Raw genomic sequence first — 27,896 nt, 5'->3', positions numbered from 1 at the left:
TGCTTACAATCGACTGTTCACCTCTTACAAATTTCATCTCTGTGTATTTGATTTGGTTTGCTGTTCTTGGGCTGATCTTTTTGTGTCTGTGTGGACCTAATATTTTTGTTTAAAGAATGTATGGACATAGTATTTATAACTCCTTATGGGAAGAAACTGAAGACTCTAAAGCCTGGATAGGGCCTTCCAAAATTAAGACCAAAGCTTCTTGTCAGTTACACAGGAAAGAATTTGATATTTTCAACAGGGGGCTCTTAAAAGCCTTATAAAATCATTAAAATATGTCAAAGGTACATCAAGATCAACTTAGGTACCAAAATATTCATTTATTTCAATGCTTTTGATGAAAGCCTCTTCCACCAGGCTCTCCTTCCCCCCCCCCCCCCAAACAGCCTTATCAGATCAATAAACTTGTCACCTTGTTAGGTCTGGAAATTTTTATTTTTTTTTAATGGAAAAGGTAAAGGTCAAGAAAGTTTTTTTTTACAATTTGCAGCATTAACCCTGCAATACAGTGAAATGAAGAACACTCTGCCTTGTATTTTGTTCTCATCTTAAGCTGTTTTGAGGGTTGCAGATAATAATAATACTTTATATATAGAGGATAACTCATTAGTCAAGGACTATTGTCCCTTGAGGCCCTCCTAAGGAGAGTAAAACAATGTGCATTACATGAAAGGTAGCAGTAATTACTGTTTATTTTAACGTTTTTAGTATGAAAATAATAAATTCCACTTTAATTTGTTAGAAACACATATAATTTTGATATCTCTTCTTAAATACTGTAATATTTTCAGCAGATTTTACATGTAGTGAAAGGTTATTCCACATAACCACATAAATGTACCAGAGTATTGGAAGCTCTTTTTAAACTGCTGTGGTTTTGGTTTTGGTGCTTGAAGGTTTCCATTTGTTATTGATTTCAACTGGTATTGTGTTGAAAAAGGCCTGAATAAATCCAGAAGGTACGCTGGTGCAGCTCAATGTAGACATTTATGTAAAAGAACTGCCTTGTGAAAATCTATCCTTTCATATATTGTGAAACATTTGAGTTCTGTAAACAATACTTTTGAGGCATGATCAATAGATGTATATAAAATTATGTGTGCTGTCTGTTTCTGAAGTTTTTAAGTCCTGTCAAGCTGAGATTTCACACTGTTTCCCCATACAGTTGAACAATAATCCATTGTTGGAAGAAATTGCGCTTTATGAAATATAGTAAGTTTTTTTTTTTTAAAATTATGGACTGGCATGGCTATTTGCTTATCAGATAATGTTGATAATACAGGTAGAATGGATATTGGTAATACCAAGACTCAAGTCTACTACTAGATGTGTGTTAGAATTACACAAGGACTGCTGTTGACTTTGACAAGGCAGCATTGGCAGTTGTCACAAGATTTGTAACTTGCCATTTCATAGGAAATTAGATATGTGTTTTTTCTGTTCAACTGACAGGCAGGTGAAATCTTAATTAGTATACTAATATATGATTTTATATTCTTAAATTGTTTGCTGCTGTTTATAGAGCTTTTGTCTGATCTAGCATCCAGCACAGTGTTTATGGTGCAATTTAATGCAGCATCATGTATAGTGTTAATAGTGTATTGTCTAATCTAGCAAACAATACAGTGTTCTTGGTCCATTTGTTGCATGAAGTTATTGGCAACATTTTTTGCAAGAAGGACTGTAAATAGTATTTTTATTTTATTTCTGCAGGCACTTCACAAAGAAGTGGACAACAAGATGACGACGACGATGATGATGATAGTAATGGCTTGCCTCCCATGCCAAACCAGTTCATGAATGGAATGCCTCCAATGCCCACGTCAGGACCAGGACCAGGGCCATACATGCCACAACCCCCAATGCCACCCCTGCCTCCAGGGGGCATGATGGGTCCCATGCGGCCAATGGGTCCGATGGGTCCTATGGGCCCAATGCCTCCAATGGGTAATTATTTTTCTTCTTCTATTAATTATCACTCTACTGGGAGGGTTTGTGATGGAAGTAGATTTTTAACTCTCCTGGCCTTAGACAAGTAGATCTTGTGGAATGGCTTATTGTCTGTCTGTTGGCACAAGTTTGTTATTGCTACTTCTCAACTACTTGGAAGAGTGCCATGAAATGTTACTACTCCCGGTTCTGGTTGGTTATAAATCAAAATGGTTCTGCTTTTTTCCTGAAATGACCATCACAGCAGCAATCTTAAAAATGTTGTTAAAGTTTCTTCACCTGAATGGATGGTAATAATCAGCATGTGGTTTTCCTTTGGACTTATGTTTAGTTGGTCCTAAATGAAAATGATACCAATCTGGCATCCAATATGGCCTCCACAGTAGCCATATTGTAAGTCTCATTATTGCTACTTGTATTGTATGGAAAACAGCATAGGGTTTTCACTGGAGTATTGATGGTGTCTGGTTGATCTTTAAAAAAAAATAGTGCTTATCTGTTATCCTGTAGGGCTACCATAGACACCATCTTTAATATTTTGACACCACTGCTTTTAGCTGGAAAGTCAAATCAGCATTGGGTTTTACCTGAATACTTGTGATGTCTAGTTGGTACTAAATAAAAATGGTTCCAATCTGACTTCCAGTGTAGTTACCTTGGCAGTCATCTTGACAGTCTTGTTATTGTTAGTCCTCCTAAATGGAAAGTCATATCATCAGGGCTCTATCAACATGGTTTTTTTTCATCAGTGGAATTCTTATGATACCAAGTTGATACCAAAATGGTGCGAGTTGTTCATTCACTATGGCTGTCATGGCTTCTGTCTTCAAAAAATGTGCTACTACTGCTTCCTCTGAATGGATGAACATGGCATAGGGTTTTCACCAGAAGACTTCTAATGGTGTTTTTGCCTTTCATAAAGATGGTGCCAGTTTGACATGCAGTATGTCCACCAATTTAAAAGTCTTGTTATTGCTGAAGAATATCAAAGATGATTTCAGCACTCTGCATTGAAAAGGAAGAAATTATTTGTTCTTTTTTTAACATGCTCATAAACTTTTTTCATCATGCCAGGAACATAGCTGCCAACCCTCACGAATTTGGTGTGAATTTCATGACTTTTTCAGTGATTCATGGATTCACGCTGCAAACCAAAAATTCACGAATTCTCCAATTCTCCATTATTTTAAATCTTTAATAAAATAACCGATTTCCCGTTAAGCTCTAGTTGCCAAAACAGTCCGGTACTGCTGGTCGCGATATTATTAGATCTACAGCCGATTAGTACAGTTGACCTGGTAGTAAGCATTTTAGCCTATTTTAATCTATATATATATATAAGAGCAGTCTTACAAATGCTTTTGAGAGAAACTGAGGGCTAACCGGAATTTTGCTCCGCGCATACATCACCAACACTGATTTGAGTTTCCATTCAGCATCGCATGTAAGATCTTGAAAATGTCTTCACCACCAAGGAAAAAGAAATGTATTACTCAAAAAGTGAAGTTTAATTTGGAATATATCAAAAATTGGCCGTGCATTCTGCCATTAAACATTGATATTCACCATGCTTTTTGCACTCAGTGTGCCATTGCAGAGATGATGTGAGGAAGCATGTCGGTTGCAAAAAACACGTAGAAGTTGGGAAAATTAAGAATTCGCCGATTTCAGCTCTGGAATATTTTAAGCCATCGGCGGAATACCTGCAGGCTACCGATGCTGAAACATTATTTGTGAGTTTTCTTGTTGAACACGATTTACCTTTATTAGCTGGAGACCATGCTAAACATTTGTTCTGACAAATGTTCCCGGACTCGAAAATCTCTTCGAAATTTTCCTGTGGAAGAACCAGAAGTGCTGCAGCTCCTGTGCATTCCTCACAGCAACAGTGACAGTGAAAGAGTTTTTCTCTAGTGAGGAAAAATAAGACTGACTTTGGGGCCTCCTTAGCGGCAAAAAATTTGTCAGCAATTTAGTCACCGAGATCAACCAGCAGGCAAAAAGTCTGAACTGTTTAGAAAACAAATTTACCATCAAGCAGTTGAGGTAGTTCAAGTCTGCCACAGTATCATGTCTTGATAAATAACCACAAGAACAAGTGAAGTTTATGAATACCGTAATAAATAGAAATGCAAATATATTTCTGCATATATGTAGTGTTTTAGTTTTATGTTGCGATCTTGATACAGTGTAGTATTGATGGTCAGAGTGGATGGAGTTATTGTCATGGTATTTTTCACTAATTCATGTCCAAATTCACGACTTTTTATCCCTATTTTCACTAATTGTGAGCCTGGAAGGTTGGTAGCTATGCAGGAAAGCAGCAGGCAAAAGAAATAATATGTGAGTTTGATAGAAAATAGATGGAAAGACCGATGTTTGCGTTATCGGAACCTCTGGTGCATATTTTAGGTAATATTTCATGTGGATTGGTGTAGGATAGGAAAATTCCTCCCAAGGTCAGAGTTTGTATCAGACATAAGGCTTTTCTTTGTGTCTGATGCAAAATTCTGATACTGAGTGTGGAATTTTCATTTCCCACAACAATGTTAAATGAAGGATTCCTTTTTATGCATACATTCTTTAAAAAAATGGAAAGTCAAGGTAAAAATGGCGTTTTGAATTGTGAATCTTGACATAACAGTGAAACACCGTAACACCCATTGAAAATATCCTCACCTAAGTAGCAGAAAATGTCTGGTTTACAGTGAATATTTGTGTATACTATAAATAATATTTAAACATCTATCACTGTTCAGAGAACAATGGCTGAGACTGCTCAGGTAATGGCATACACAGTGTCCAGATTTCATGTCACAGATAGGTTGTGCAGTGTGAACAGGTCAGAAAATGAAGTCCATTCTTACCCTAAGATTAATTTAGGCAGTCAGGAAATGAAGTCCATTCTTACCCTAAGATTAATTTAGGCAGACAGAAAATGAAGTCCATTCTTACCCTAAGATTAATTTAGGCAGACAGAAAATGAAGTCCATTCTTACCCTAAGATTAATTTAGGCAGACAAAATATGAATGATATCCTCCTTTATTTAATTTCAGTCTAAAAATGATTTATCCATAATGAGAATATTAATTTTAAAAGATTACAACAACAGCATTGTCAAATCGGATTTGAATTACAGAAGCTATACATGTAGCTATGTTGATCAGTGAAACAATCTTTTGGCAGGACACTCACTTCAATCACTGCTTGTTTCAGTATGTAAATGATGAGAGTAATTTTTATCTTGATTATTGTGAAAGAATGCTTTAGTGATGGTGGAAATGTTGGAGGTTTTGCCAATTTACATGCAAGTTATTAAAAACAGCAATCACATAGTGTAAGATACATCTTTGATGGATGTTCTGCATAAGAAAAACATAAGAAATTGTCATGATTTCCCTTGCCATGACTTCCTTATGTTCAAAATCACATCTCCAAAACCACGGGATGGAATTTCACCAAACTTGGTACATGAATGTCTGTGTGACAAGTATTCAAGACTACAGGCACATCAACACTCAGTGCTGGATCTTATTTTGTACACCACTGGAATTTAATTAGAACTTTATTCATTGGACTGGCTATTTGGGATTTTTAAATACTGTAAGTGCTTTTTAAATTTTCACTTTGTATTCTAAGGAAATAAATTATTATTTGTTGAAATGTACAAAACTCTGAGCTCTTTTCTGTTACTTAAGACCATAGAGGTGTAATACATATTACCACTGTGAAGGCTCTGTTTCCAAATATAGTTTAGACCAGATTCAGTTATCAGGCTTACATGATTAAGCTTCTGGTCAGATTTAATTATAACAAAGTCTGCTCACTTTAATGAGGCAATTTGGGATATGATTGGCAGAGCATGTTACTACTCTGTCAGCTTTATTTCTGATTGGATTTTGATCAGACTGGAGACATAAGCTTTCATTACTGTGGTCTGCAAGAGGTTTGATTATGAGTGGCATCTTCACAGCACAGTGAGACATTCTTGTACAAGTATGTGAGTGATATCGGGTTTCACAATTAACATTTTCTGATAAAACCTAATGGAAAATAACATTCTAGAATGTTCCAAAATGTTTAGAAGGTTGTTCTAATTATAATATAAAATGTAGTAAACATAATATCCTCGACTGGGGCAATAATAATAATCCTCATTGTTAAACCATACTCATAAGGAAACTATTTAGCTATGTATTAGCTGTTTATAGAATTAACAAAAATGAATGATTCAAGTCAAGTAGATAACGAACTTCATTTTGTACAAGGCCAAGTCCAACATACAATGTTACATGATCAATAGCTTAAAATGAAATAATAAAAAACTTGGAAAAATAACTGGCGAACGATGCAAATTATATATAATCTTTTCTTGATATGTTATGGACCACCTTTTTGGATCCTGTCTTCAAGGTTAGGATCAGTACTCTAAATAAAGTAATAAATTTAGAGTTTGCATTTGGAATTCTTAGTGCTCATTTCTGGTCTTTACATTAAATGAACCAATCAAAATACTTACTCAAGTTGAACTACCCTTAGATAAAACCAGTTTTTAAACTGCACTGCCATGTAAACATAATAATAACATTATAATTGTATTGTTGGGTTAGATGACTTTAAAATAAAGTTTCATGCAGTTTATTTCACATCTGGAAATACAAAACTCATTTTTCTGGCATCCAATGTCTCTTAATAAGATTCCTTGTAAAACTGTAAGCCACATGTAAGGAAGGTAAAGAAACTGAATGGTTTGCAGGTGATTCTGCATTTTTTATTGTCTAACTAGATTACTAGAGTATTACACTGCCATAATGATGAGATTTACCGGATTCTGATCATTGTTGCTGAAGAAAATATGAAACTTTCTGAATGGCAGCCTGGAAAAATAGACAGTTAGGGTTCATTGCTTTTTTACTCTCTATGGGTTCATTGCCATTTTACTCTCTATGTAACTTATTCTTATTAGGCACCAGAAGGTCGAACACTTCAGATATCATGCATATAAAAAAAAATTGTGTTTGGTCCAGGATTGTTGAGAAAATATGGCTAAGGTTACAATGCTGTGCTAAAAATAGACAAACATTTCCTATGGAACTTCCCAGTATTCCAAATTTTGCAGAATTATACTGAATATATAGTATAAATTCCAGATTCCAAATTATGTTCATGGGTTCCATTAGTTTTCACTTTTGGACTTCGATGATTGGAAATTTTGAAAACATGTACCCCAAGACTGAAAGTCCCATCATTGCACTTGAATAAAATAAAGCATATACATGTACGGTTAAACCTATCATAATAATAATAATAATAATAATAAAAATGCTTTATTTATAGAGCGGGACTCATTAGTCAAGGACTATTCTCCCTTGAGACTCTCTTAAGCAGAGTATAACAATGCACATTATATGAAGAGAGCAATAATTACTGTTTATTTTAACATGTTTAGTATTAAAATACTAATTTCCATTTTCTATTTGAAACACGTACATGCTCATGATATCTCTTCTTAAATACTCTAATATTTTCGGCAGATTTTACATGTAGTGGAAGCTTGTTCCACAGAACTGTACCAGAGTATTGGACTCCTAGTTTTAAAATTCTAGTGAGACCTCTTTTTGGGTAACCAGAGAAATATTTTGTTTAATTTGGCTTATGCATAAAATAATACATAGTATTAATCTTGGATAAGAAAAAACAATTACGCAACAGTTTATATCACTCGTGCACAACCTAGGTGAAATGTTTTTTTGTGGTGGCAGCCAAATTATATTGAACAATAAAGATTTTGTGCAGGTGTTTTCAAGGTCACATGCAGTGAAGGTACAATAATTGGAATCTTGTTTTGAAATTCTATATAGTCTTTATTAGTTTACTAGAGCAGAATACTGTCATAATGATGAGATTTACCGGATTCTGATCATTGTTGCTGAAGAAAATAAAACCTTCTGAATGGCAGTCTGGAGAACTAGAAATCTAGGGGTCAGTCCTTTTGTCCTGAGCAGCTTATTCAGTGACAGAAGGTTGAGCACTTCTGTACTGTAGATTTATATCTGAGATTAGGGTATGAAACATATGTAGTATACATCATTACAAGGTGTGTCACATTGGTGGTGCTGTCTTCATGGTCAAGGTTAATGTTAATCATGGGTCAGTATTTTGAGTGGTTCATCACCCTTTCTCTTACAACTTTAAAGCTGTTCAGTGGTCATGCATCATCACAAGAAGGTGTGTTACGTGTCACATTGATGTTCCCATTTTCAAGGTTGAAGTTTTCATTGCTTTCCTACCTAGTCCATAACTTTAAAGCCATTAATATTAAGGAATGAAACTTGGTATCCTTGTACATCTTAAATAAAGGGTGTGCGTGTTATCTTTCTGGTCAAGGTCATGGTTCACTATTTTATGTTTTCCATCACACTTTCAGTTCTGTTTATAACTTGAATGGCATTTGAAATTGACACATAAAACTTTGAATACTTGTACCTCATTTGAAGCAGTTATGTTCTGTGCTACAGAAGGATTCCTCTGTTTGACGTCATGGTCACATTTCAGTATTTTAATTTTCCATGACACTTTTCTTAAAGCTTAATAACCTTATGACCATTTGCAATTAAGATATGCAACTTTGTAGACTTATACATTATCATTAGAACGTATGTTAATTACCAAATTGGGGCTCTGTCATGAAGGTCATTTGTATGGCTCAATATAGCTTCCATCCTATTTTCACTTAAACTCTATAATTTTAGGACCTTTGAGACTTAGGGGATAAAGCGTTGTGTGTGTGTGTGTGTGTATATATATATATATTACGACTCTGTGGTTGCTCTGCTCTTTTGGCCTAAGTGGTTAGATTGTCTGCCTTGGAAGCACATCGCAAGTTTGACCCCATTCAAGTGTCATATAAAAGACTTATACAAATAACATTCTAGAATGTTCCAAACGTTTAGAAGGTTGTTCTAATTATAATTTAAAATGTAGTAAACATAATATCCGCGACTGGGGCAATAATAATAATCCTCATTGTTAAACCATACTCATAAGGAAACTATTTAGCTGTGTAATAGCTGTTTATAGAATTAACAAAAATGAATGATTCAAGTCAAGTAGAAAATGAACTTCATTTTGTTCAAGGCCAAGTCCAACATACAATGTTACATGATCAATAGCACAAAATGAAATAATAAAAAACTTGGAAAAATAACTAGCAAATGATGCAAATTATATATAATCTTTTCTTGATATGTTATGAACCACCTTTTTGGATCCTGTCTTAAGGTTAGCATCAGTACTCTCAATAAAGTAATAAATTTAGAGTTTGCATTTGGAATTCATAGTGCTGATTTCTGGTCTTTACATTAAATGAACCAATCAAAATACTTATTCAAGTTGAAGTACCCTTAGATAAAACCAGTTTTTAAACTGCACTGCCATGTAAACATATAATAATAACATCATAATAATTGTATTGTTGGGTTAGATGACTTTAAAATGAAGTTGCATGCAGTTTATTTCACATCTGGAAATACAAAACTCATTTTTCTGGCATCCAAGGTGTCTTAATAAGATACTGTTTGTAAGCCACATGTAAGGAAGGTAAAGAAAATGAATGGTTTGCAGGTGATTCTGCATTTTTTATTGTCTGACTAGATTACTAGAGTATTACACTGCCATAATGATGAGATTTACCGGATTCTGATCATTGCTGCTGAAGAAAATATGAAACTTTCTGAATGGCAGCCTGGAAAAATAGACAGTTAGGGTTCATTGCATCTTTACTCTCTATGTAACTTATTCTTATCCAGAAGGTCAAACACTTCAGATATCATGCATATAAAAAATTTGTGTTTGGTCCAGGATTGTATGGTTTAGGTTACAGTGCTGTGCTAAAAACAGACCAACTTTTGCTATGGAACTTTCCACTATTCCAGATTTTGCAGAATTATACTGAATATGTAGTTAAAATTCCAGATTCCAAATTATGTTCATGGGTTCCATTAGTTTTCACTTTTGGACTTCGATGATTGGAAATTTTGAAAACATGTACCCCAAGACTGAAAGTCCCATCATTGCACTTGAATAAAATAAAGCGTATACAGTTAAACTTACTATAAAATCAATAATAATAATAATAATAAAATAATAATAATGCTTTATTTATAGAGGGTGACTCATTGATCAAAGACTATTCTCCCTTGAGACCCTCGTAAGCAGAGTATAACAATGCATATTATATGAGGATAGCAATAATTACTGTTTATTTTAACATGTTTAGTATTAAAATACTAATTTCCATTATCTGTTAGAAGCACATGCATGCTCATGATATCTCTTCTTAAATTCTCTAATATTGTCAGCAGATTTTACATGTAGGGGGCTTGTTCCACAGAATTGTACCAGAGTATTGGAAGCTCTTTTTAAATTGCTTTATTTTTGGTTTTGGTCCTTGAAGGTTTCCATGTGATATTGATCTCAACTGGTATTGTGTTGAGAAAGGCCTGAATAAGTCCTGAAGATACTCTGGTGCTGTTCTATGTAGACATTTAGATAAAAGAACTGCCTTGTGAAAATCAATCCTGTCATATATTGTGAGCCATTTGAGTTCTGTAAACCATGCTTTTGAGGGATGATTAAATAGATGCATCTAAAGTTATGCATGCTACTCGTTTCTGAAGGTTATAAATCCTGTCAAGCTCGGATTTAGCAAAGTTTCCCCATACATTTGAACAATAATCCATTGTTGGAAGAATATATGACTTGTATAGATTGCGAGTTTCCATAGGTAAATATTTCTTGATTCTGCTAAGTAGAGCAATTTTGGATGACACTGTTTACAGAGCTTATCAATATGGTCATCCCATAATAAATTATTATCTACGGCTACACCTACAAGCTTTTCATGTTTGATATTTTTTAATGGATGATTATTTATTGCAAGAGATAGTTCTGGGGTCCCTGAATTGTGTAGCTTTTGTGATGTCCCCAAAATCATAAATTTTGTTTTACCTTCATTAATTACCATCCTATTTTGTTGTGCCCAGTTTTGGACTCTAATAAGGTCTGGGTTTAATCTTGTGTGGATAACTTCAGTATTAGAACTAGATGTTTACAAGGTTGCATCATCTGCAACCAACAAATCTGTATATATTTGTGGATTCATTATTTAATTGTAGATCATTAATATAGATCAGAAAGTACTTGTGTGATATTTATTTTGGATATTCATATTGAAATAATAACTTAATTTCTTTCCCATTGTCTTTTATATGCATTAAATTGCACATTTCTTCCCTGGTGTTAAAATATCAGATTTGAATTCCGATAGCCAGTGCCTGTGCAAAGTGAGTTATATTTTACTGATTGAATAAGTATAAATAATTGCCTTCATATTTTCCTTTCATCACGTTTGGTACAGTAAATTAATATTTTCATATGTTTTTTTAAGAACAAATTAGGATCTTTCTTTGCTAAGTTGTAAATTTACCGGTAGCATTTGTAGTTGCAACAAATTCCATGAAAATTGAAACTTGGAAAAGTGAATTAAGAGAATTTTAATTTCATTTCAGGGCCAGGACAGATGGGACACATGGGGTAAGTAGAATTACTCCTGACATTCTGAGACATACAGATTCTACATAATTTTGCAAGTTGTGCTACTCTCATATTTAAAAGGGAATTCATTAGACAAGTTTATGTGTAACATTGATTAGTGTTGATAAATCAACTTACAAAATATCTTGCAGTTAATACAGCTGTTTGGTGATCTAACTGCTGATAGGACTTAGATGCTTGTTTTTATTTATTTTATTGTGGATCACATCAGATCAGAACCAAACTAGTAGGAATAGTATTTTAGAATTGTTTGTGCATTAAATGGCAGCAACTTCAAGTAAAAGGATTTATCATTCTTTGAAATGAACCATTATTATTGTTATTATTATTATTATTATTATTATTATTAATTAGTGTTTATCTGGAATATCTGTATTGGCTGATGAGCAGAGTGCGTACAATCAATACTTTATGGAATATTTAATTGAATCTTTTCTGGAAAAATAACCCTATATCCTTTGATTAGTTCAGTATTGTAAATATGGTCTTTTGCAGGTTTTTCATGTGTCATTGCCTCAGATGAAAAAACACTTATGAGAGTTAAGGAGTTCGTCATTGTTGCAACCCATGTAGATAAATCTGGATAAATTATCTTTAAGGTTCAAATTATTGTTCTGTTTGTTTATTGTTACAGCATGCCAGGCCCTAATATGCCCATGCCACCACGACCTCCAAATTTCATGCCAGGAGTGCCTCCTATGCCACATAAGCCAGCCATGCCTCCTCAGTCCACAGCATCAAAACCTCTCTTTCCATCAGCAGCTGCAGCAATTGTAAGATTTGATCACCCTTTTTATAATAAAAAGTGTTTTAGCTTACAGGTCCAAAGTTATTGGAGCCTATGCTATGGTCATGTGTCCTGCATACATCCATCAACATTGTGTTTAAGAACTACACTGGGGTATCATTTCTCACCACTCAAAAACATATTTAAGTAAATTATAGAAAACGGATTTACATCTTGTCATTGAGTTGCTGTACTTTATTACCTTCTCGTGAAAGACTTTGGCCACTGTAAACCTGTTTTGCTGTGTCTCATTACATTTTAACCTTTGTCCTTTATAATTCCTGGGGTCATACATGGGTTTTCTACATGCATTCACACAGTAGCAACTAACTTTCACTCTGTCCAAAAGCATACAATATTTGTTTATTCATTGTAAACAAAGAAAAAACAACCAAAAAATCCAGGACCAAGCAACCAGATACATACATAAAACCTTATGCTATCCCTTAAGACACACAGCAGAGTAATCACATTTTAAATTGAAAATTTTGATCAACACATCTTCACACAAAAGAATTTAGTCTTGTAATCTCTGGACATTATCTGCTACCTGTGAATAATTTGAACGAGAAACAACTCAGATTGGTTGCAGTTATAAAAGTAAAGAAAATTTATATAATAGTACCTGTCATGATTGTAATTTTGCCCGGTCGTTAATGTAAGAGTTTGTTTCAGTAACAGGTGGAAGAGTTGAAGTTTGGTCTTGTGTATTGCTACGAAACCACTAAACCAATTCTAGTTTTTGTACAGAAGTAAAATAGTGAAATAACATACATTCCAGTTATATCTCAGTTGATTTCCAGTTATGTATAAATTGATAAAGCATATAAGACATGAAATATAAAGATCCATTTTGTATTATAGTAATTTTTGTAAATAAATTATCTATTGAAAGTAATTCCTGCATGTCACCAGTACATGGGCGGATGCAGTTAAAATTATTGTCCACAACGGCAATGTTAGGCCAACATTTTCCACATGAAAGTCACTTTTGACTTTAAGAACTTTCTAATTTAATATTGATGACATGGTTTGTTAATGTTTTAATGATTGAAATTCAAATTTTCTCATCAGGTCAGTAATGTAGTTTTAAACATGTTATTTGCAATATGTATCAGTAACCTAAGGAATAGTGAAATATTTTTTTACCAGTTTTCAATATTTTCTTACATTTTTTTAACACATTAACCCCTGGAGGTTTTGTCATTTTTGCCTGAAAATTGAGTAGAAAACACATTTTGAAAGCTATTTTTGAATAGATCCGAAAACACCAAATCCCTGGTGATCTTTCAATAACATACTGCCTAGTTGTGTTAGAATGTTAGAAACGTAGTTTTTCATTGGCTATTTGACTCGCACATGAGCAGAAGGGTAAAAGTTGGATTTTTTAAATAAAAAAATTTGCTAAACGGAGCCATTATTTTTGTATCAAGACCACTCTTTATTCCAAAAGCCCATCTTATCCTACTTTTTGCAAAGGCTTATCTGTCTGTTTGCAGTTCATACCGGTTTGCCTTTGATCTGAGACCAAAAAGTCTAAAATCCGGACACAAAATTGGATTCCGACCACAGGCAAATTTTCTGTAGAGAAAAGCCAGGTCCAAAAAATGAGATTTTTGTATCTGTATTTTGTAATGCAACTAGATATTCCAGATTATTTGGTATCATTGTAGAGCTACATCTGTCTACCTTTCTATAATACCACCCACTTTAGTGTATCATGCATGACCATGACGCCACAGAGCTTGGCAGTAGGCTACTACCTCCTGCCCCATTAAGTCGTCGCTAGGGGTTAATGTTTTAAGGTTGTATTAGTTTCTCTTTCTTTTTAACATTATTGCAGATTTACTTTTTTGTCTGAAAACATAAATACGTGTATAAAAATATTTTAAAATGATGTCTGGGATCAAAAATTATTTTGGCAAAGAAAATTGGTGCCGATAAACAGTCCAACAACATAGAATATACAGCAAGTTCAAATGTGTTGCTGGAACTTTAGATAATTGTTGCCTGTATTGAAGCCTGAGGACCTGAATGTTTTTTCTCTCAGGTGCTTTGGTAATTCATTGATTTTAAGAAGACATGTTAGATTGCTTTTGTACATGATGATTATTAGATAAGTAAATTATTTGTGAATTACTTTCAAAAAGGATATAGGTAATGTCTTTCCTCAGTTTTCATGTGCAGGTCTCATGTTTGAGTGTCAAAATATAACATGTGCAAAACCAGTTGAAATGGACTTAATGATGTAAGAATACCTAATATTCATTAAAGAATTAGCACAATTGTCATTATAGGAATTTGAAACCAACTTTTGAGGTGCTTACAGTAAATAATTTTTTGCAGCAGTCAACAGAAGTAAGTGGTTCCCCCAAGATGTCCGCTTCCATGAAGCCAACCTTCCCTGCAGCAGCAGCAATCACCACTGCTAGCTCAACAGCATCCTCTATCTCAGCTAATGCTACAATCACTGGTGCACCTGTCATAAAAAAGCCAGAATCTAGCTCAGGTTTGACATCCAAATTGATGCACCCCGATGAGGATATATCTTTGGTAAGTGCTTTATGATTTGTATATATGGGTACATAACTGTTGGCATGGTTGAATTGTAGATGATTACTATTGTATTCCTAAGAGACGTTTTACCAGGAGTAGAAGAGGAACACTGCTTCTCCAGATACTATGAATGAAATGACGTGCATTTGTAAGTACAGTAATTGAGTTCTCATTTAGAAAGAAAATGTTTCAAAACGATTTGTAGAATGTTTGAACTGTAAAAGTTCTCCATGTGCAGATTTTACCCAAGGTGAATCTTTCCTGTTTGAAATGTGTTTAAAATACTTGTAAGCTTGTGAAAAGAATGAGTACTGTGTAGATGTTCACAAAGGGAAACTGTTCGTTTATTTTGCTTTGAAATATTTTGTTCACTTTGCATTACTGGTATTGATCTGTTTCTGCACAGTAACTTGAGTTTCTAAGTAGCTTTCATTTTGGGCTGAAAGAAATGAACCTATAGATTTTGTGCTCAAAAGATCAAAGTCATGCACGAAAGTGTTACTTTCAATAACTTGACATGTATTACAGATACCTTGACCAAACTTGTACCTGGTTTATAATGAGACAAGAATAACTCACAGTAATTTGGGGTTAAAATAGGTCAGAGATCAAGGTCACTAAGCAAAGATACATCAAAATGTTTGCACTTGATATCATTTTACCTCATAGACCACACCAAGCTTTGTGAATGTTTGCACTTGATATCATTTTACCTCATAGACCACACCAAGCTTTGTGAATGTTTGCACTTGATATCATTTTACCTCATAGACCACACCAAGCTTTGTGAATGTTTGCACTCAGAGTAAGGAAGAAACCTATTGATTTTGGTGTAAGAAGGTCAAAGGTCATGGGCATTAACTGAAAGAAGAAAAAATGAAAAATGGCCTCTGTACAATAAGTTTAGTTCCTCGTCTTGGGCCTGAAATAAAATTTGCAGAAGGCTTGTACTTGGCGCAAAGAATAATTTTTTTTAAAAAATAATTTGTGTGTGTGGCAAGGTCAGTTGCAGAAAATAAATTATTTCTGCACAGAATGTTTAGATCTTACCGCATACCTTCGTGGAAGTTTGTGTACACTTAGCTAAGAAAGAGCCTTACTGATTTGTGGGTCTGAATGCAGTCAGGATCACTGTCACCAGCTTTATGGAGGGCTTGCACTACAGGGATTGTAGATTCCTATTGATTCTTGGGTCCAAAGTAAGTCCATGTGACTCCAGAAAATGGGGTTTGCAGAATGATGTTCTTGATCAAATTTTATGGATGACTTGCGCTTTGGGTAAGGAAAAACCTGTAGTTTTGAGACTGAAGATGAGAGGTCATGGTCATGATAAGTCTGATAAGAAAATGAAGGTTTCTGCACAGCAAGTTAGATGAAGACTGCATACCCCTGGCCAAAAATCATCAAAGTCTTAGAGACTTCTTGGTCAAAATGCCTTTGCATAATAACTTTAATTTTTAACAAGGTAATGGAAGGCTGATATTGGTTTCTGCATATGTTTATTTCAAGGTTGTGTACCTTGACTAAAAGTCAGTCATTAAGACCCATTGGCCTGTAATCCCCAATCAGTCATGTCATACTAACACATACGTAGAGTACTATTAAACAAACGGTGGGCAAATAATGTACCATTCGCAGTACTTGTTGCTATTTATTTAGTCCTTAAAATACCTCACAAGTTTGTAAAGCATTTAATAGCTGGCTTGTCATATTCTTCAAATATTTGGTCATTATGTTTGATCCAGGAGGAGAAAAGGGCCAGCCTTCCAAAGTACCAGGCTTTGATTCCAGGTAAAAACACCATACAACAGGGCATGCCTCCAGTCTCTAGAGGTAAGTCAAACTTTTCACCGTTAACCTCATAACTATGCTTTTATAAAACATGACAAGTTTATGGGTACCTTGTAAATTGTTCAAGATATCTATACTTGGTTTTATCCCTGTTATAACGTGTATATTATTTTACATTAAATATGCAAATTCACTTTTTAGTAATGGCAGATTCATTGTATCCCTCTTCATAATGCATATTACTGTCAAGTTCCCACAGATCTTGCAATCCTGGAAAGTTTTGGAATGTAAAAAAATAAATTTCCAGGGCCTTGAAAAGTCCTGGGATTTCTCACATTGAAATGTTTTGGAAAAGCCATGGAATTTATGATGGTGAAGTTCAAAATTGATAAATTAATTTTATACAGCACGGAGCACTGATTGATAAATTTTGTTTTGAACATGACAGTTAATTTTACTTGACAATGCCAGATATTGTGGTACTTGAGTTTTGTGAAATAGCCCTGGAAAAGTTTTGCATAAGCCATGGAGTTTATGATGGTGAAGTTCAAAATTGATAAATTAATTTCATACAGCACTGAGTACTGATTCATATATTTTGTTTTGAACATGACAGTTAATTTTACTTGACAATGCCAGTTATTATGGTCTTTGTGTTTTGTGAAATTGCCATGGAAAATTAATGGAATTTGTTTTTGTTGAGTCAGCAAGAACCCCAACTTCTTGGTGTATAATTATATTGAACTGTGAACTTTTATCATGGGTACAAAAAATGGCAAAGACCCTAAAAGACATGCTAGGATATTTTGCAGTTGCATACCTGATTTTTTGTTGTTTGTGGTTGGATATAATTTACACAACATGGCTGTGGGTGGCCAGTGGGTCTAAAGTGATCAACCTTTATTGATCACTGCCGTTTAAACTTTGTCAGCCTGGGTTCAAGTCTTGAGCTCGGCCAATGTGTGTATGTACTGAAGCTTGCCATTAGCTTCCCATGAGTTGGTTGTTCTTACTGGGAAACGTTTCCCCAAGTTCTTCCTCCATCAGTTACACTGGACACCATGTATAGCCTACCATATGCTGAAAAATGTCTGTAAGACAGCAACAATTTACACAAGGAAAATTGGCACTGTAAAATGCCCATCATCTAGACATTGCTTATGTTAATTTAGTGATGATAAACACTAAATTTAAGTTTTACCAGACAGACTTTATTCTCTTAAAATGATCAGTTATTCAGATGAAACCAATTATCTGGACACAGTTTATATCTCCAGATATGTCTGGATTATAATGGTCATGGTTAGAGACATGTGGAGATAGTGCACAAAGGTAAGATGAATTTTGAGTTGTTAGGCTTGTTTTGGAAAGTGAGCATTGTTATGAAAGTGTTATCTATCCTATGAGACAGCCTTCTCAGTTAATATGCTATAGGGTTTGGTTCTCTCACAGATCATGCTAAGAATTTGAAAAAACACATCTTGAAAAACTTTCTCTGATGTCACTGATGTCTCTTGATTCACTTACTCAGTGTAATGATTATTCTTACAAATTTAGGATACATATTGTTTGGATAATTGGTTTGGTCAGAAAGTGGAGATATTTCTGATGGACAGTCATTTTGTGTGTTTTTGCAAACATAAATATTAGCAGGGTTTGATCAAAGTCAGTTCAGCTTATATGGATTCTGTTAACATCAGTGCCATAGTTGATTAACTTTTACCACCCATTAAGTCACAGTTGATCATTTTGACAGTTAATTTGTTTAGAGAATGCCAGTGATAAGATCATTACGAGTCTTATGCCATTCTTGATTACCTTGGGATTTTTGTTAAGGCAAATTACATATTGTCAAAGCAGCCCCCATGTTTGACATATGGGTGTAAAAATGAACATTTTTCTTGTATCTCTTGCTCTCTTGTCCGAAAATACATTTATTTTTATTGTAAAGAGATAATTTAATTTTTCATGATAACATTATAAATTATAACTGTACAAGATAAAATTTGATTGTGTTTGTTTATGATTCACTTAGTCCATTTTGTGTTGGTATCATATTTATCAAATCGGTTTTATTTATAGATGTACAATAATAAATAAAATATTTTTGGGATCACTGTGTTAGTCCGTACATGTGATTAATCCAGAAAATTGACTTCCGGATGAGTGATGTTTACTGTATGTAGATCTTGAAGAAATAAAACAGGTAACAATTTTTGCTACACTCTTGTTTAACAGCTTGAACATAGAATTGCATATAATGGATGTAGCTATTCCAAAGGTAAACATAGAATTGCATTTAATGGATGTAGTTATTCAAAATGGTAAACATAGAATTGCATTTAATGGATAAAGTTATTCAAAAGGTAAACATAGAATTGCATTTAATGGGTGTAGCTATTCCAAAGGTAAACAAAGAATTGCATTTAATGGATAAAGTTATTCAAAAAGTAAACATAGAATTGCATTTAATGGGTGTAGTTATTCCAAAGGTAAACATAGAATTGCATTTAATGGGTGTAGCTATTCCAAAGGTGAACATAGAATTGCATTTAATGGATTTAGTTATTCAAAAGGTAAACATAGAATTGCATTTAATGGGTGTAGCTATTCCAAAGGTAAACATAGAATTGCATTTAATGGGTGTAGCTATTCCAAAGGTAAACATAGAATTGCATTTAATGGGTGTAGCTATTCTAAAGGTAAACATAGAATTGCATTTAATGGATTTAGTTATTCAAAAGGTAAACATAGAATTGCATTTAATGGGTGTAGCTATTCCAAAGGTAAACATAGAATTGCATTTAATGGGTGTAGCTATTCCAAAGGTAAACATAGAATTGCATTTAATGGGTGTAGCTATTCCAAAGGTAAACATAGAATTGCATTTAATGGATGAAAACATTCTGAACATTGTAGTCGATTTTCAACTTTTAAATTGATGAAAAGGTTTTAATGAATCTTTTGACAGTGTCTCTAGTAAAAAATTACATTCTGGTGTTGTTGTTATTAAAATGTTTGATGTTTGGTGAAATTGAACCCACTACAGTGAAATGTAATTGTGCAATTTCAGGACCACCACCATCACAAGGAAATCCAAGGATGAGGCCTCCAGTACCACCACCACAAGGTTGGTCACATGCAAAGCTTTTTTTAAAAAAAGAATCCTTATCCCTGTGTTCTCAGAGAAGGATAATATGAAATGGTCCTTTCAAGCTGACGTATGTTTGAAAAATCCTTGAACTCTTGGACTATTCATAGTCCTGTACATGTAGATTGTGCCAAAGCTTGACATTTTGGTATCTTCCCAGTTGGTTTGACAGGAGTTGGTTGGTGGGATGTTCAGATTAAAATCTATGGGTCATACCACTTGGTCTTTTCCCATCTCTTTCCCTTCCACGCATGTCTTTACATGGACAGAAATAGAAACAATACTAGATTTTTCAGGAAGTACTTGCACTAATATGTTAGACTTGTACATAGAATATAGTTTCTCAGTGTAAAAATAGTGCACAAGTCAAGGACTGTAAATAGGCATTTAAAAAAAGGCAGCAGAGAGAAAGAAAAAAGGGAGATGCAGATATGAGAAAAAGTAATGTTTATGGTTGTTTGGACCAGAATGTTCAGGGTTCTGGAATGGGAGGAATGGTAATACCATTTACAGAGATGCTGCCAGGGTGCTTGATTGCTTGAATCCTGCATAATTTGTATGAATTTGTACACTTGGAGAACAATGATGTGTGAGAATTCCCACAAATTAGTTTACAGTTGTATATATGAAAATATACTTGGTGCAGTATGCAATTTTTATTCAGCAGTTCATCCTTAAGTGCTTGTCATGACAAGTCACACCAGTAAAGGTATTGTAGTACATGTTTCAACACCCCTTTTTATTTACACATTTTGGTTCTTTGGCTTGACATGGAATGGTTGTTAAACTAAATTTGATCGGCACAATAGCCCCCTGAACAAACATCCCATCATTGTTTGAATCTTATATCAAAGTTTTATAAATGTGCATTTATAATACAGCCTACCTAGAAGACCCAAAATGGCTGATTCCTGGCATGGTTCATACTGGCTGAGCATAAAGATGAAGGCAATTTATTTCTAAAGTTAGGAAGTATACCAGATTATTGGAACTAGAAAGTGGTAATGGAGAACCAGTTTATTGGCCCTGGGAAAGTGGTAATGGAGTACCAGATTATTGGAACTGGGAAAATGGTAATGGAGTACCAGATTATTGAAACTGGGAAAGTGGTAATGGAGTATCAGATTATTGGAACTGGGAAAGTGGTATTAAAGTACCAGTGAGTGAATTTGAACCTGAAAATGGTGTTAAACTTTAGTCTGATGTACATGCTAGATGGACAAAAACAGATGGCGTGCTGGTCAACCTACCATTCAAAATTAAATGTACAATAGGCAGAATACAGACAACTTAAAAGTAGAGTGCAATTTTCATTTCTTTTCTCAAACCCTTCAATCCTATTGACTGGGTATCTGATCAAAGGAAATTGTATTAAATGTGTACAGACCTGAAGTTAAGTTGGCATTTTTGTAAATTCACAGTATGTATTTATTTCACTACCTAATGTCATTTGCTACAAAGGCCAAGAATTATTCCTAATGTCTGAGGCCGAAAAAAATTGTTTCCTTTTGACCGACTGTTTGTTTTTTGTGTTGCCGACCTAGCACTTTTTACCCACAGGGTAAAATTTTTTGTACAAAAAATCCTGAATTGATTTGTGCATCCAATTGAGCCAGTTTTGCCCAGTACTTGAAGCACTTAGTACATTGTTTATACTAATCATTATAATACATATAATGTTTAAAAAAAACACAACTCCTACCCTAATTTTAAAACCAGTACAGTAGGAAACATGCATATTTTATGTTGCCTGATACATTTTTTAAATCCTCCATCATCGTCTGGTAAATTGTCCTGGTCGGTATAGTCATAAGAAATATTGCGCTACTCACTTTCCTTGGTTTCACTGTCATGTGGATGCTTATTTAGAGACTGAACATGAGCTTTGTAAGTAACACTTTGATCATACTGTTTCTGAAATCTATTAAAGGTTGCAGCCGAACCCGTCAGTTGTGTGGCAAGTTCAAGTAGCCACTCTATGCTACTTGCCAATTTGTATGCTTTTGGTGTAATCATTCCGCTTTTTTCACCAAATTAAGTTTTCTTGTGAAACTGCATATGGATTGCACCTTTTGCTAAATTACAAAATAAAAATAAAAATAAAGCAATAAAATGTTGCTTTTGTCATTTTATTATCATCTTTTTAATTCCACTTAAATAAATTTGAGAATATTCTTAAAAAGGTGACTACTGCAAAAGAGTACTTTCCTTATTTGCTATTTATAGCAACTATATGACCCATTTCCAAGAAAACAGACAGGTTTCTTCAAACGTGAACTTTGCTTAACAGATTCATTTTATTGAAAGCTAGTTAGTCAGTGAACCAGTCTGTACTTTTAAAGAAAATGGTGCCAGATGTTAAGTGAAATGCTTTGTGATGTGAGTTGTGGATGTTATGTGATAGAAAATGTTAAAGCAGATGGATCTTTTGAAATTTTAAAGCATGTTAGATCAGAAAAAGTGATAATCAACATTGCTTTACAAACATTAAAAGTAGAATATGAAAATAATTGTATGCAGCCCTCTGAGCACCTGACGATGATCATTGTAGAATTCCAGTTTATGATCACTCGGTAAAAGTTACACATGTAGACAAGTTGAAGTGAGTGCTGAATATTAATAATTTTTGAGTATATTTTGTGGCCATATTTTATGTTTGTATTCTGGTTCTAACCCATATCAATTTTGCCGTTTGTGAAAATAATTTTAACAACAGCAGCAGAAACAGTTATTAGTAAAAGAAAATATAGTTTTCATACGGGTTGTAATTCAGGCATGTAATACATAGATTATGCCTTTTACACCCAGATTGTGCTTTTTTGCCACTTACAATACCAATAATTACGCTTATACCTCTCAGGGTGGGGTGGAGTTAGTATGTGTGGGGTTGTCACGTGGGAAACAATGCTGTGGGATTAAGGTCGATTATTTACTGGAAGAGTCACACTTCTGCTTGACAGTGAGAATGTAAACAGGCACAGTGAGAATGTATACAGGCCCAGTCAGAAGGATTCTCAACTTTATTTTATTACCTGGCTAATTATGAATGGGCAGGTACATGTTGACAGCTTTATCAGTGGCCAAACTATTGAAAGATATCACAAAACCACACACCCTAATGTTACGATGTAAAAAATAAATTGGGCCTGAGAAACGCATTTAATGTTCTCATATTATCGCATAAAACAGGTCACAAGCATGATACCAAAAACTAAATATAATTCTTGTTTATTTCCCATTTGGAAACTAGTTGTTTAGCTTAATTTTAAAAAAAATAGGTCTAATAGCCTTAATGCATGGCTAAACTTTGTGGTACACAAAGACCTTTATCCAGAGACTTAGAATATGACTGATTTTTTGAGGGTATAATTGTTTTTTATAGTGCCAAATTTTTTTTCTACTTTTTTCATGAATCTATTATCAATTACCAGCTGAGGAGCTACATTTTTTACTTTAACATCTTCCACTACACTTGTTAACAATGGCTAGTCAGGAAGGTGTTGAGCTTAGACATTATTTTTTGGCACTGATGTGTCCAAATAAACATAACTTCTGAATGAAGATGTTTTATGTTGATTGCATAAAAATGAATTTTGAATTTATAATATGGACTGGGAAATGCCGGTATTTTCTTAATCCATTTCTGATGTCTGTCTCTATCATTTGCTTGATTCAAACACTCATGCATATGTAATAATGAACATATACCATTTAATGGGAAATTTCCTTATTCAGTTTATACATATTTAATTTTTGGGAAATTTCTATGTTTAAAGTTTGCAGTTTTTTAATTTTTATTGACTTTTATTGTTAAATTATTTTTAATTATGTGGGGCAAAACTTGTGTGATTTTTGACAATCTTAAATTAAACCAGCAAAAAATGCTTCCCATTTCCCAGAAATAAGATTGAGGAAATGCTTATGAATTATATTTTTTTAAACATTTGTTTCCACACATAATTTTAACAACAACATGACTGAATCAAACCTTTTTCGTTCTTCAGGAATGATGGCAATGGCGCAAGGAATGAATATGCAGGGAGGGCCACCCATGTACAATATGCCTTACCCAGGGAGTGGAGGTAATTTTAGACCACAGCAAGGTGGAGGCAGATATTAAGACCTCCTAGGCATCGCAAGGACCAGCCATACCGGTTGAATACTATAGCAACGGACAGAGTTCTGGAGAGATATAGGATGTAATCTACACCAGTGTTAAGCTAAGTGTTCACTGAGGATTTACAAACTTAATTTTGTCATTGTGATTTTCTTTGTATTTGATCATCTATCATGTGATGCAGTATATACACTTATGGGAACAGTTGTGTAAACTCCATATGATTGCAGGACATAGTAAGGTAAGGGAAGACATACTTGAGACAGTACTTTCCCGACATTAACTAAATGGTAAGTCTTGCAGTGGACTTTGATGTAGACATTTTTAATGATAAATTGGATTTTAACTTAAAATTATATTTGCGTTGGCTTGGATCTTGAGCAGTTGTTTGTATTCATGAAATATGATCTGGGTCAAATTTGTACAGATAATGCTCTTTAATAAAGCTGTAAATTCATCTCACTTAAGTTTTTCATGCTCAAGCAGTGTATTGCTTTTCAGTTACCAGACAAGTTGCTGAATTTTGTCTGTTGTGTTTATCAAGCCAGGACAAGTGGCTGAGGACTACATTTGCACATATTAATTCAGATTTATAAGAGAGAGAGTGAGTGAGAGAGTGCTAGGTGAGAAGTGAGGAACCATGGGCCTCCTGAGTTCAGAAGGGCAAGTGTCATTGCAGGTAGTCCTTCTGTTGTGTAGGTTTTTGCCCAATTAGTCCGAAAATTGTAGCAGTTTTGAAAATGTCAACAAACACTCCTGAATGGATGGTCATATCTACATGGCATTTTTACTTTAAGTCTTGTGATGTCTGCATGGTACTAAATGACAGTGGTGCCAATCAGACCTGCACTATTGCCACCAAATCTTGTTATTACTACCCCTAAACAGAAGGCTGTTAACTTAACATGGGTTTTCACTAAAAGACTTCTTATCATGTGTGGTTGGTACTAAATGAAAATGACGTCTGACTTCTGTATGGTCAGCATGGTAGTCATCTTGAAAATGGATAGCTGTAGCGACACTGAAATTTCATTGTAGACTAATGTGGTGCATAGTTGGTCTTGAATGAATAAGATGCTGTTCCGACAGCCAAATATAGCTGCTGAGTCACAGTAACATGGGTCTATGATATCTGCTTGGTCCTTGAGTGAAGCTGGTGCAAATCAAACCTGCAACATGATGACAAGTTTTCTTAAAGGGATGGTCATAATGATGTGGTTTACACCAAAACACTTTTCTCTATTTGTGGTTTGTCCAAATCAAATTGATGCCATTATAATCTCCCAAAATTTGACAAATCTTGTAACACTACATTCTCAGAATGGTTTGCCATACCAGCATTTTTAATTTATAAAACCCCAAACTTTTTCAATATAGTCATCCCTATGTATCTAGCTACCTTGATGGTAATTCAGAATATGGTTATTTCTGGACTTTTATATCAACATAGGTTTTTACTAAAACACTATAGAAAATACATAGCATGTTCAGATGAAAATGGTGCTGATCTGACCTCCAGCATGGCATGATAGCCATTTTGAACATTGTGTTATCACTACTGTTCATGAATGATTTGTGGCATTAGCTAGCCAGTTTCATTAAACAGTGCAATATTTTATTCTGAATAAAAATGGCCATACCTGACCACCACACATTTGTGAAGGAGTTTTGAAAACAAGAGCTGATTGTCCTTACGGTATAGTCAAAGTTAATTGCTTGCATATTTGTACTTCACTGAACTTCTGAACAGAGACTGATACATATACAAGCAAAGTTACTACCAAAATTTGTATTGCAGTGAACAGGTTGATTGGTGTTTCCTTTTACCCTCATCTGTGTGTTAGAGACCCACAAATTTTTAATTTGCTTCCCACCCCACATTTGAAATCAGTGTTTGATATTTACTCAGTCTACCCCACCTCCTTCTGACACCAAAGAAATTTTTGACTCAATCTTTCTCCCCTAGTGGAAACATTGTTGATATTTAGCACTAAGACATTGATTTTAAGGTGAGCTTTACTGGCTTGTAAACATAACAAGAAAGTATGAATGGATTTACTGGCTTGTAAACACAAGCTGCCAAATGTCCCGTTTTTTCCCCGCATTTGTCCCATATTTTGGATCTAAATACGGGTGTACATTTTTTATATACAAAAATTGTTTTTTTTAATTAAAAAAAAAAAAAATTTCCTTGTAATTTTCAGTTTAGAACAGGCACTCAGTTCCATTCTGATAGAAATGTATCGCATGTATATAGGAATACAGTTCTTCAGTATGATTGGTTCATTCAAAATCGACGTTACCATGCCTCTCTTTATTCGCCATATTGGATTTTGCAAACAGTTACCGCTGTCACTGTATCTCATCTTGGTAATATTCAACTTCTAATCATATTGAATAGGAAAGCGGAATATTCAGAACTTTCTTCAGGAAAGACAAGAAATCAGAACTGAAAGGACAGTTGTGCTATCATGTTTAGATTTGTGAAACCATCGAGCAAAGGAGAAAACTTTACATTTTGCAAATTGTGTAATGTGATTTCACTATTGGACATGGAGATGCTCATGAAATACAAGAGCACGAAAAAGCTAATAAACATCATCTTGCTGCTTCATCATCAACAACTCAGCCTGAACTTAAGACGTATATAAATACCAGAGAGAACCTTGATGTAATTCAATCAAAATTCGGTTTATTAAATTTCTTTTAGAAATGAACCTTCCGTTTTCAGTTACTAGTGTTGCTGGCAATTTATTTCGCACATGTTTTCCAGACAGTAAAATTGCAAAGGATTACTTGTATGCTAGAACGAAAACAGTTCAGTAAGAAAATCACACAGAATTGATCATCAGTGAAAGTTGGTACATTGGAATCAACAAAGATTGGAGAAAAAAAGGTGTAGAAAAGGCTCCTATAAACAGCCTGTGTCTGAGTGTGTTGCACTCTTGTACCTTCTGGATGGGCACCCAAATGGAGCATGGTGCCTGTCCAGAAGGTATAAGTGTGCAACACGTGCATCTTTGACATTAAATAACTGTAAGGCACTGTCATACTTTACTGATGGTTGTATAAGTTGTAAATAGTTAAATATACATTAAAGTTTTAAAAATCAGTATTTGTTCCTGAAAATCAGTATTTTTGTCACAAGCAGTCAGTAATTTTGTACTCGGAGGTTGGCTGCTATGTAAACATGACAATAAAGTATGATTGAATTTACTGGCTTGTAAACACGACAAGACAAGAAAGTATGAATGGATTTTTATCATTTAACCCAGACTGAGTGTAGATGAAATAAATGCTGAATGTTACCACTAATATAATTATTTTACCCAAATAATGTTAAAGATTTAAGCTAGCTGACCATGTGGTTATATTATGTATATGTTATATCAGTAATTTTCTGTCCATGATAAAAGGTTCATGGTCCACATTCTTTATTGCTGTAGAACATGAGTCCTGTTGTTGATGCTATCTATCCTACATTTGAAATTACAAGGATTTTTAATTTAATGTCTGGTACCTTTTGAAAAAGAAAGCATTATATATGTACTTAAATAGTTGAAACATGAAAACAAAATGTTTTGTTAAAATCCCAGACAAGGTTCACTAGCTATATAATCTCAAACTTGTGTATTATATAAGTTTATGTTTTTACATGACAGTGTAATCTCAAAAATGTTGTAATAAATTTTAAGTATTTAAAATAGAGATTTGAAATTATCCTTTTCTTTGAAGAAAACTAATGCATTCTTTGTACTTACCATTTGATAATCTTTCAGAAAAGATATTCTATGTTTATCATGTGAAAGAGAAAAAAGTTTAAAAGACAAAGGTTTTTCATACCTCGATTAAGCCATACTTTATATCCTAGAGATTGTGATGAAAAAATTGAATGACAAGATCGATCTAACTAACGAGTCAA

At 34.1% G+C, this 27,896-nt stretch overlaps 1 protein-coding gene across 2 annotated transcripts in view; it reads left to right on the top strand.

The window, feature by feature from the left end:
- Window positions 1–24,431, top strand: part of LOC149802458 (uncharacterized) — a 33,097-nt gene extending 8,666 nt beyond the window's left edge. The window contains exons 4-10 of one of the 2 annotated variants that reach the window (XM_089951696.1): window positions 1,720–1,953; window positions 11,527–11,551; window positions 12,207–12,345; window positions 14,709–14,912; window positions 16,661–16,748; window positions 19,780–19,836; window positions 23,862–24,431. In XM_089951696.1, coding sequence (XP_089807822.1) covers window positions 1,720–1,953; window positions 11,527–11,551; window positions 12,207–12,345; window positions 14,709–14,912; window positions 16,661–16,748; window positions 19,780–19,836; window positions 23,862–23,977 — 863 coding nt within the window. In that variant the 3' untranslated portion in view covers window positions 23,978–24,431. Of the gene's footprint in view, window positions 1–1,719; window positions 1,954–11,526; window positions 11,552–12,206; window positions 12,346–14,705; window positions 14,913–16,660; window positions 16,749–19,779; window positions 19,837–23,861 lie in introns of both variants that reach the window. The other variant, XM_089951695.1, reaches the window with a different exon arrangement.
- Window positions 24,432–27,896: the final 3,465 nt, after the last annotated feature.

This window comes from Sinohyriopsis cumingii, chromosome 3 (assembly GCF_028554795.1).
Source record: "Sinohyriopsis cumingii isolate HCF-2022 chromosome 3, ASM2855479v2, whole genome shotgun sequence".
Taxonomy (NCBI): domain Eukaryota; kingdom Metazoa; phylum Mollusca; class Bivalvia; order Unionida; family Unionidae; genus Sinohyriopsis; species Sinohyriopsis cumingii.
This window is presented reverse-complemented; position numbering and strand designations above follow the sequence as displayed.